The sequence below is a fragment of the Balaenoptera musculus genome, chromosome 5 (assembly GCF_009873245.2).
Source record: "Balaenoptera musculus isolate JJ_BM4_2016_0621 chromosome 5, mBalMus1.pri.v3, whole genome shotgun sequence".
NCBI classification, from domain to species: Eukaryota; Metazoa; Chordata; class Mammalia; order Artiodactyla; family Balaenopteridae; genus Balaenoptera; species Balaenoptera musculus.
The window spans coordinates 22,456,072-22,467,624 of NC_045789.1; the positions used below are offsets into that span (position 1 = coordinate 22,456,072).

General features: G+C 34.8%; 1 protein-coding gene across 1 annotated transcript; it reads left to right on the forward strand.

Annotated features, from left to right (window-relative positions):
* The first annotated feature begins 73 nt into the window (after positions 1 to 73).
* Positions 74 to 11,056, forward strand: CISD2 (CDGSH iron sulfur domain 2). Its single transcript, XM_036853420.1, has 3 exons — positions 74 to 293; positions 8,479 to 8,693; positions 10,328 to 11,056. The coding sequence occupies exons 1-3, from the start codon at positions 191 to 193 to the stop codon at positions 10,415 to 10,417; spliced, it is 408 nt and encodes a 135-aa protein (XP_036709315.1). The 5' UTR covers positions 74 to 190; the 3' UTR covers positions 10,418 to 11,056.
* The last annotated feature ends 497 nt before the right edge of the window (positions 11,057 to 11,553 follow it).

Consider the following 11,553-nt stretch of genomic DNA (forward strand, 5'->3'; position numbering starts at 1 on the left):
TGGCGCGCGCACGTCACCCGCCCGCTGCCAATCGGCGCCGGGCAGGTCACCTCTCCTCGCGTGCCCGCAATCCCGCCCCGCCCGGTCCAGGCTGCAAGTGCCCGCCGGCCGTTTCCGCTCTCGACGCAGGCGCGGCAGCTCGGCCGGAGAGCGGCGGGGGTCGGGCGAGGAGCGGACGCCGCTGGCCAGGATGGTGCTGGAGAGCGTGGCCCGCATCGTGAAGGTGCAGCTCCCCGCGTATCTTAAGCGGCTCCCAGTCCCCGAGAGCATTACCGGGTTCGCCCGGCTCACAGGTAATTTTTGCCTTCAGCCAGTCCCCATCCTTGCAAGCTTCCCAAGGCGGAGGGTGGGGGCGGGCATCTAAAAACCCTCGGGCCGAGGGGCGGGGCGGAGCTTGGCGGATGGCTCGTGATCCAGTGAGCCTGCGCTCCGAGGGAGGTGGGCGCGCGCCGCCGCTGCTGCCTGGGAGCGTGTGTGAGGCCACCTCTCGGAACTTGGCGGCCCGGGGTGCTTATCCTCGTGGCTGTCGCCAGTGTCTTTACGTGGCGAGAGACCAGGATTTTGCTGAGAAGGTGCTGAGTTGGGAACGGGCCCATCTCTTTCATCTCCATCGCTCCCTGCAGCGTGCTTGTTTAAAGCAGGGTAAGTCATCGTTACCTAAGGCGCTGTGTATCAGGCCGTCCCAGCTCTTGGCTGGCTTTTACCCACATCGTGTGGGTGTGACTGTGTGGGAGAGAAACACAGACATGCACATAATATGTATTGCGGTTTTATTTAGCAACAAAATTAGAAAATAAACTCCAATCCTATAGGAGAGAGTTGACCTATCATGGGGTCATTTGAGGTCACCTCCATTACTACGGGCCTGGAGGCAATTTAGTTTCCTGGAGTTGAAGGAAAGATACCTTTGCTAGCATGATGGACCAAAAATTAGAAAATGAAATTCAATGAATATATGTAACATTCTGTACTTAAGTTCCCTCCTTTACAAAATAGAACCCAGAACTCGGGATTTCACATCTAAAGGATGAAAATTTCCAGAACGCAGTCAACACTTGGAAGATTTTGTTGGGTTCTGAGCTTTACAATGTAAGTTGGGATATTGGTAAACCAGACACAGGGACTGATTAGGATGATGAGGGGGGGAGAAACCATATTAATAAAGCAAACATTGAATTCATATGTCCTGACTACCAGGGAATGTAAGCATGAATTAAGATAATTTTGAGGTAAATAGGGCTGCTTAGCTTGGAGCAGTCTGGAGATCTATGGTAGCTGACTTAAAATACAGTATTTGGAAGGCTGACCAGTGGAAGAAAAATAAGATTTATTCTGTGTAGACGAAAAGACAGAACTAGGGCCAAATTAGTGATAGTTACTCGAGCATGGATTTTAGCTCCATGTTCAAGGAATTTTTTTTCTTTAATTAGAGAATACTTTACCAAACAAATATGGTGCTTTGAGAGCTATCCCCTCTCAGAGATTTAAAAAAAAAAAAGCAGTGTCTGGAGGTGGATAGATTAAAATGCGGTAAACTAGATGACTGTTCTACATCTAGAGATTCTTTGCGTAATGGTCATAGACATTTGCTCTGTTGACAAATGGATTGTGAGATTTTAACATTTTTAGATGTTAAGGGGTTTGATAGAAAGCATGTAATTGAATAGAAAGAGTGGTAACTGAGTAATAAACATTAAAAAGAAATATCTAAACATAGGAGCAACATAAAAGTAACAAAATGAAAAAACTTTCAAATCACGTGTTTGTAAACAGCAAAGTCTTCTGTTGATTTTACTGGTTTATTCTGATAGCTTGCAGCAATTATTTAAATTTTGCCTTTTTCTCCCCTTATTTCTTTTACTGAAGTACTTTACATATTTTAATATTTATATTAAACATATAAACATACATATTTATTCCTTATCTTGTTCTAACAGCTACGTATGTATATAATCTTATTATAGATTAGCATCACAGTAGGCCTAAACCATTCCCCTGCAGCTGGAAATCTGGAATGTTTTTATATGTATATTTTATTCATAATGTTCAGTGGTAAGTAGCTCTGTACCAATTGTTATTTTTTCATTCTTTGAATTATACCCTTGAATATATTCACTAAATGGTAATAATACCAGGTCAAAAGGATATGATCATTTTGTGACATTTGTTCCCAGTTGCCAACTTACCTTAAACATTTGCATAAATTAACAGCTGAGTTTTTAATAGTCAAGAAAGAAAAAAGTCCCCTTGTTCCCACCTCAGTCCAGTTTAACCTGAATTATGTGTGTTGATTCTGATTGTAGCTGGTTTTATATTAGTTTCAATTTTCTGTAAATAGAGTATAGTTGAAGCAGATTGGAAAGTATGATATTTGATTTAGTGACTAGAAGATTTTCAAACCTTTTTTTTTTTCTTCTCAGGGATTCGTACTGTCAACAAATATTTAATTCCTATTAAAGGTATTAAGGAAACTCAACCTAAACCTTTTCCCTCTTGAATCAATAATTTATAGTAGTTTCTTCTTTAAAGCTATTAAATAGTTAATGTGAAGACCAATTCTCAGAAATGACAACTCTGATAAATATCTTTATAGTGCACATGTAACTTAAGTCCCATTACAATGGGACAATTTAGTTTTCATTGTAATGTCCATTTATTTAGGAAACGTTAACATATTTGTAATAACTACTTTATGAAAAAAATGAGATAGTCTGTTTGGCACTGGACAATGAGAATATAACAGTTGCAGAATCTGTTTTGGAGCACTATGAAAGAAAAACTTCAATGACCAGTTTCCTCTCTGGGTCTCGCCTCCTGATTAGATGGTAATAGCTAATGACATTTGGCTCTCTTGAATGAACTTCTTGTAGAATCCATCTTAGACTTTTTCTTTGCAAGATAACTTTTCAACATAATTGTTTAAAATGTTTACCAGACCAAAAATATTTTCATTTTCTATCTATGACAATTAGAGCAAAAAAAAGTTTCAGTTCACATTATTGTTGCCTGTTTTTCCTTCCCTATTTAGACCCAGTGGTTTTTTTTAAAAGCAATGGACTCTCTCATGATGACTCTGCATTCTTAGTAAACACTTGAAGATCCTTAATTACTATACAGTATTTGTAGATAGCCTTTATCTATCAGAAATGCCTTATCTATCTTTGTTTAGGTTACATTGTTAAGAGTGAGGCTTTTAAGGTAAATCAGTATAATTCTGCCCTTTGAAAGTATAATGTATTCAAATACATTGACTTTTAAAAAAGCTTTCCCTGTCATATAAACTTTTAAAATAGAATAACAAAACTTCCCATTCAAAAGTCAGAAAAGTTTATATCTAGATTTAAAAGCTAGCTATGAAACTTTGAATATAGTAGTTCTACCCCACTTAAACTAGTTAGCTGCTTTGAAACGTGATGGTTTTCCTCCTAAAGACAAAGCAATGAATCCTAAGACTATAATAATATTTTTCCCAGAGTAACACAAACATGTCAGAGCTGACCCTTCAGGGGCATTAGCTCTAGAAAGGGCCAGTTTTGAGCAAGGAATTTAAGAAATGGAACAGAGTTGAAAGCATGTTCATAGCAGCCTTATTTATGATAATCCCAAACTGTAAGCAACCTAAGTACCTAGCAACAGGAGAGTGGATAAACGAATTATGGTATATTCATAGAGTGGAATACTGATTCGTAATAAAAAGGAACAAATTAATGATCCACTGGATGAATCTCAAAAATTTTATATTGAGTGAAAAAACCTTCGGGTATAGGAATCAGTGGTGGGGAGATAGACTAGAAGGGGGCAGGAGAATACTTTCTGGGGTGATGGAAATATTTTACATATTTTTACACATTTTCAGTGGAGGCTACAAGGGTGTATTTAATTGTCACAGCTCAGAGCTAAACACCTAAGATCTGTTTATTGTATGTAAATTTACCTCAATTGTTTTTTTAAAGAAATAAACAAAAGGTGCGTTTTCTTAATAAGAAAGGGTAATAAATCATTTAGTTCAAACTAAAGAGTTGCATTTATTAACATGTAAATAATAAAGGTTATTTCTGAAAGATTGAAGAATTTTATTTTAGAAAACTTTTATTTTTGAGAATTTGGGAAAATATTTACATAGTTACTGTAAGTTGTAAAAGTTTTTTCCCCTTTTCCTAGGTAGACCGACTGTATTTAAAAGTCAGTGTAATTAAAGATTATACTAGCCTTTGTGGAGAACAATTTTGATGTCATTAAAACATTTTCTTCCGTGTAACCACTCTGCAATTCAGAATTCCTCAAGTCATCAAGTATTTATTGAGCACTTACTATGGGCCAGGCAATGCTCTAAATACTGGAACACAGTTGTATTTATAGTCGTGAGTGGAAAAAAGATTTTAAAATTGATTATTAATTTCATTTTATTGGCTCTTTGGTCCTGAATAGTCTATATTAGGTTTTAAGTGGTAATAGTAATGCCATCCATTAAAAATATTTTACTTTCATCTTTCTGTAGTTCAGAAATGAAGTCATTTCTATGTTTTACCCATAATGATACATAATAAAATATGTTATGAAATTATCAGCAGTCAATTTGCCAGTATTATTTTTATGGTATCATTATATGCAACCTTTTGAAAAAGGAAAAAAAATACAGCAAAATAGAAATACAACAAAATGTTACCAACTCTTGACTGGTGGGATTAAAAGTTATTTTATTTTTTATAACTTTTCTAAATTTTCAAATTTTGTAAAATAAATGCTATTTCTGATAATCCTAAAACAATTTAAAAGTGTACTATACAAAATATACATTATACCTAACGGTTAGTAGGTAATAGATTTCCCTTCACAGTACCTAATATATCTGCAGTAGCTGAATATATATCAAACAGGTTCATAGAAATAGCCAATCTTAAAGGTTGTTTTTTTAATTTCTTGTTTGATTTTTCTGTATTTAATATTTATTCACCAAAAATCAGCCTTAATAAATGTACTTAAAATGATTTAATTGAGCTTTACAGGCTGTATTATTTTCCTTTATTATCTTTTCTGTAGTTAAATTGAAGTTTGTCATCTTTAAAAAGTAGATTTTACTAAACAAGACTGTTGTATAAATTGTTACTTTGTTGTAGGAAATAATAGTACCTTTCATCACTGTATTACTATAGAGTAGTGTTTTACCAAGGAATTAAGTGTCGAAGGACGTTTTCTGAAGTAGATTTTAAAACAGTATTAATACCATTTATTCCCTGAGATTTGTGGATTAAGCTAGGAAATGCTAAACTTAAGAATCTAAGTTAATGTTTTCATCTTTACATTCTCATTCATTTACTTTTTTACTTTGAGTCACTTAACCTCTCGTGACTTTTTAATTTTGTAGTATACATAATAATACTTAATGTTATTCTACATTCAAAAAACATGTATTGAATAATTACTGTTTCAAGATACTATACTGGATATTGGGGGCCAATAACAATCTAAGATATTTATTGCCTGATCTAGAAAATAAGTATAAATAAATAATTACAGTACAGTATGGTGAGTGAGAAGGGGACTGACATTTATGCTCTACATTCATTCATTCATTAAGTCACTCATTTAACATTTATGAGGTATCTACTTCGCGCCAGGAAGAGTAGTACACAGCTCCTTTTCCTACAGGCTCATGGAAGAATCAACTTTATAAACAGATAACAGTAGTATGATAAAAGAAACTGCGGTAAAGGGGCTTGGAAGCAAAGGAGGGAGTGATTAATTTTGCTTTGGGAAATGAAGAAAGATTTCTGGAGGAGGCATATTTGACCCTAGTTTTAAATGGTCCACGTAATGAGTCAGATAGGCCACAGATAGAAAGGCATGGCAGACAGAAGGAATTCCTTATGCAAAGGACACAGGAAGCCTGTCATTAGGTAATAAGTAGCTTTGGCTGGCTTCAAGTACATGAGGGATGGGATATTTGTGGGAGTTGAAACTGTCAAAGTAGCCTTGCCATGTTATAGAGATGGTACTTTATAGAAACAGTGGTCTATAGCAGCACTATCCAAAAGCCTTTCTGTGATGATAGAAATGTTCTCTGTGCTGTCAAATATGGTAACCTCTAGCCACATGTAGTTCTTGAGCTGCTGAAATGTGACTGGTGTGTCTTAGAAACTGACTTCTGAATTTTACTTTATTTAAATAGCCACATGTGTATTAATTGTGTTTTTTATTTTCTATATTTTATGATACTCGGACATCTTGGGGGCCTTGCTGGCCAGGGAGAACTTGCCCCCTCCAAGGACTAGCTAATGCCAGGAGATAGTAAACTACTTGCCTGTGAGCATACTTTTCATATGCAAACCAACCAATCCAAAGCCTACACTCCAACCACTTCCTTTATCTAACTCTCACTTACCAAGCCAGTATTTCCCCTGCCCTAAATCACCCAGGGCCAGACATGAGACAACTAGGGACCACCCCCATAGCCCAGAGCCCACTGAAATTATTCAAGCCAGCCAATCCTAAATGTTTACTCTGCCCTACGTTGCCTTTTCTGTAGAAACCACAATAAAAGCTTGTGCCCTTTCACCTTCTGCCTGACCAAGCCTGGTACTTCCCCATGTGGTCCTGGGTGGCACGGTGTGCCCCCTCCTCTTGGGAATTGTAAGTAAACTTCTCTTTCAAGGCAGTTGTCTCCATGTCTGTCATCTTACCATACCTGATTAAAACAAAATCCTGGGTACAGATCAGAACAGCTTGGCTAGTGGTTACTGTATTGGACAGCACAGATCTGTAGATAGACCCCTCCCCCCCAAGAAACAGTTCTTTGTCATTTCCAGAACTTTAATTCATTCAGAAGATTTATGTGGAGTCTTTCCACTTTTGTTATGAGAATAGAACAGCCAGCTTGACTGGCAAAACCTTATCGTTACAGAATTTCATTCTGGTGACTAAAAGATTATATCCCCAAAGATTTCTACTATATAACATTGTCAGGTTTAGTTAGCAAAATATTTTTTCAGAGGAGTTGCTCCAATCTCCATAATCTTAATAAAAACTACCATTTATTGTGTATCCTCTCTGTGCCAGGCACTCTTATAGGTGCTATTCATACATAAATAGGTTGATTCGTCCACAACTCATAACAAACCTTTGGCGTGGTGTTGTATCAAAAATAATTTCATTTTGGAAGAGTTAATGTTAAGCCAGTCTTTGAGTAGTTTTACTGAGAGAAGAACAGATAAAAGTTTAGATCTGTTGAATTTCATTCATAGTGATTGAGAACAGGCTTTGCACTTACTGTCCTGGACTAAACCTGCTTAAGCTACAGTTTACCCACATGAAAAATGGGAATAATAATGGTGCCTACCAAATACAGTTGTTTAAACTAACACAGTGTTAAATGAGGTAATACAGTTGCACTCTTAGCATAGTCTGTTCATTTATCATTAACATTTATTAGTATGCCTTAGCACATGACCTTCAATTTTTCTTTTTCTCCACTAAGCTATTTCTACATAGTGCTTATTAGCAAGATATCAGGTTAGCACTCAGTGAAGCATGACAAGTGATAACTCTTTAAAGGCAAAGGATTCCCTGCAGAGCCCAGCAGAGGCAGGGTACTAGCCAACATTGATAAATGCATGCTGAGACAATTATCTTGGCTTCCTGGTGTGTTTGTCTCCACGGGCATAGGAGAAACTTATATCATTTATAAGTGATATAAATTTCATTTATATCACTTACATTCCCTATCCCCCTAAGACAGTGCTGAGTACTACAGAAGGCTTTCATGAACACTTACGGAATAAGATGTATCTAATAATGAGAATATTCAGGATGTGAAAATTTCGACTAGCTCTTTAAAATAGCTTTTACACAACATTTAGGTGTTTCTTTAGGAATCACTATGCCTTACCAAAAAACGTAAATTAAAGCATTGAAGACGTGTTCTGTCTGAAATTATAAATCAGTGATAAGCTATTATGGGATATTCTGTTGTATGATTTTAGACATGGTGGAAATGTTTTCTAAACCTATAAAATATATCACATTGAATTTTGTTTATAATTATGGTGATCATAATTCCTGAAATAAAACTAAACACAAATATACTTAGTGAGGATAATGAGATAGGATATTTGGTAGAGGACCCATTTCTGAAAATTTTGTTTTCCAGTTTCAAAAGTCTGAAGTCAACCCACAAATAAAATAAGGGGGTCCTAGGTATAGGTGCCTTATTCACAGTTTTACAGATAAGTTAGATAGTTAAGAAATTAAAGTGAGAAGTGAAGAATAGATAAAGAATAAGCTCAAAGATGAGACATGCTATTTGAGTTCTTTTTTTTTTTTTTTAATTTTTTTTTTTTAATTTGTGTTTACAGTAGGTCCTTGTTGGTCATCTATTTTAAACATGGTAGTGTGTACATGTCAATCCCAATTTCCCAGTCCATCCCTATTTGAGTTCTATTACAGGAGCACGCAGACTTTAACAGATCTGTACATGTTTAGTTTCAGAATGGCTTCGGTTATTGCCTTTTCTTGGTGTACTTGCACTACTTGGCTACCTTGCGGTTCGTCCATTTCTCCCGAAGAAAAAGCAACAGAAGGATAGCTTGATTAATCTTAAAATACAAAAGGAAAATCCCAAAGTGGTGAATGAGATAAACATTGAAGATCTGTGTCTTACTAAAGCAGCTTATTGTAGATGTTGGCGTTCTAAGACGGTAAGATGTCCATTTACATGTCCACTAAAATTCTGTGCAGTTAAAATGGTTTTGCTTCTTAAATCCCCAGTTTTGCGGTTCTGTGAGATTAGAGATTTTTCCATAGTATTCAGCACTGAAAGTCTACTCTAAATTAAAGGTCGCCTCTTATGATCGCTATATTTCCTACATTAGAAAAGTTAGACCAGCACAGAAACTTGGTTGGGCAAATTACTTAATCTTTATTACTCTGATCGTCAGGTGTTTTAAAATCTGATAATATACCAATATCACAGAAATTTTTGAGGATTTAGTGAGATGATGTATGTACAGTGCCTTGTATGTAGTATGAGTTAGTAAATGGTAAGTATAATTATGGATGATTTTTAATGTGGAAATTAAAAATGAGTTTGATGGATGCAACTAGAGATTATCTTACTAAGTGAAGTAAGTCAGAAAGAGAAATACAGATATTGGTACCGTATGATATTACTTATATGTGGAATCTAAAGTATGACACAAATGAACCTATCAGTGAAGCAGAAACAGAATCACAGACATAGAGAACAGGCTGGTGGTTGCCAGTGGGGAAGGGATTGGGGGAGGGGTGGAGTGGGAGGTTGGGGTCAGCAGATACAAACTAGTATATATAGGATGGCTAAACAACAAGGTCCTACTGTACAGCACAGAGAACTATTCAGTATCCTATGGTAAACCATAATGGAAAAGGATATTTTTTAAGAAAAGAATGTAGGTATGTGTATAACTGAATCACTTTGCTGTACAGTAGTAATTAACACAACATTGTAAATCAACTATATTTCAATTAAAATAATAAACCAAAAAAAGGAGGAGTTTGGAGTGATAAATTATAAGTAGTTGATGAGATCTAGTTTGATCATAGGCTATTTGAGGCTTTAAATACAATAATGTTCATCATCACATCCTTTGTAATAACAAAATCCTAGAAACAGTCTAGATATCTGATAATAGAGGAATGATTAAAGTATGGTATAATACAAGTGATGGGATATTAAGAAGCTATGAAAAACCATGTTTTTTAAAGAATAATAACATGGGAGCATGATATAAGCTAGAAAAGCATATTACAGTATGATCTCAATTTTGCTTAAAAAAAAATGAGTACACAGTAAATACAGAGGAAAAAATATACCAAAATGTTAATTATTGTTACCTATGAGTAAGTTTTTAAAAATATTTTTAAAGTATTTTTTAAGTGTTACAGTGTGCATGAATTTTATAGTAAGAAAACGTTATGAAATAATTTATTTTGAATTTAAATTACATCCTTTTAAAATTTAAAATAAGTGATGAGGTGAGCTCAGATTTAGAGCTTTATAGAAAATAAGAGCTTATTTTGATGCCCTTTTATAACTATTGTATTGACTTGTGTGGAATCATCCAAAGCTTTTTATTTAAAATCTACCAAATAATTAAATACTTAAATTTGTTAGATTTGCTGTAGTATTGGAATGTAGTTAGGTTAGATAGAGAATATATCTGTTACTCAGGAAAGCTATCTGATGTGTTTCTCCCCCCAAAGTAATGGCCTTTTCTTTATAAGAGCATGTCACAAATATTTCTATTTACTGAATCATTTAAAGAATAACACTTGTAATTTTTTTCCTTTTTAGTTTCCTGCCTGTGATGGTTCACATAATAAACACAATGAATTGACAGGAGATAATGTGGGTCCACTAATACTGAAGAAGAAGGAAGTATAATAGTAATGAATTAGAATGGAATTCAATTGTGTGCTGTAAAAACTTATAACAATATTTTTCCATTCTTTGTTTATGGAAGATCTTTCAAATGGTGGTCTTAATTATTGCTACTCGTTGAATAATTATTTCTGCCAATTTATTTTCTTGTTACACTACTGTTTATATTTGATACTTTGTATATTCAAACAGTCATTTATATAAAAATTAAATTGTGCAACCCTTTCATTCTGACTTCAAAGAATTAATGTATCTTCCTACAATAAAACCAACATTTTTTAATTGTAATTGAGAAAGCTTTTGGCAATGAGTCCGAAGCTGTTTGTTTGAATGTCAATATTTTCAAAAGAAACTGTACTTTAAAAATTTCTCTCTACATTATTAAATATATTATTTTTTAGTGCTCTTTTGTTTTGATCATTTGAAGTGATTTTTCCCCTTTTGGCCTTCCATATTCCATGCTTTTTAGATCAATAAGAAAAATATTGCTGTCAAGAATTGCTTGAGTTTTCAAAGAGAAACTCTTTACTTTGTAAATATTGTTCTCTATAAATATGAATATCCCAATTTCAGAAAAGACAGGAACTGGGTATAAAAAGTTTCAACAAGGAACGATTATTTACATTATAAAAGACTTGTTTACTTTATAAAAGACTTGTTTGTGTCTGTTTACATGTGTTGTGTGTATGTCTGACTCAGTGACAAGTTGGGGTGGCAAGAACACTTACAGCTAAACCTCGTAAGCTGCTGCAATTTGAAGGTCAATTAAAAATAAAGTAAACCTGAATTTATCTTAAGATGATAACAGTTCAGTGTTCAAACAGTCTATATGAACATTTTTCTCTTTATTCCAGTGTATACCAATCAAACATAAAATAGAAAAGGCTTGCAAAATAAACTTACTGGAGAATCTTTAAAACTTGTAATTTTTTAGCCTAAAAGTCTATTTAATTTCATATTGCAATTCTTATATTAATAGCTATCCTTAAGTCTGTCTATTAAAGCTACAGTCCGGTCAGTTCACTGTGCTTTCTTTATATATGAAGAAGGTTTGGAAGGCAGCCGTATTTAATTCTTCCAATGATATCAAAGCTAATAGTTGCTGAGCACTTACATGGAACAGACACTGCTCTAAGCAT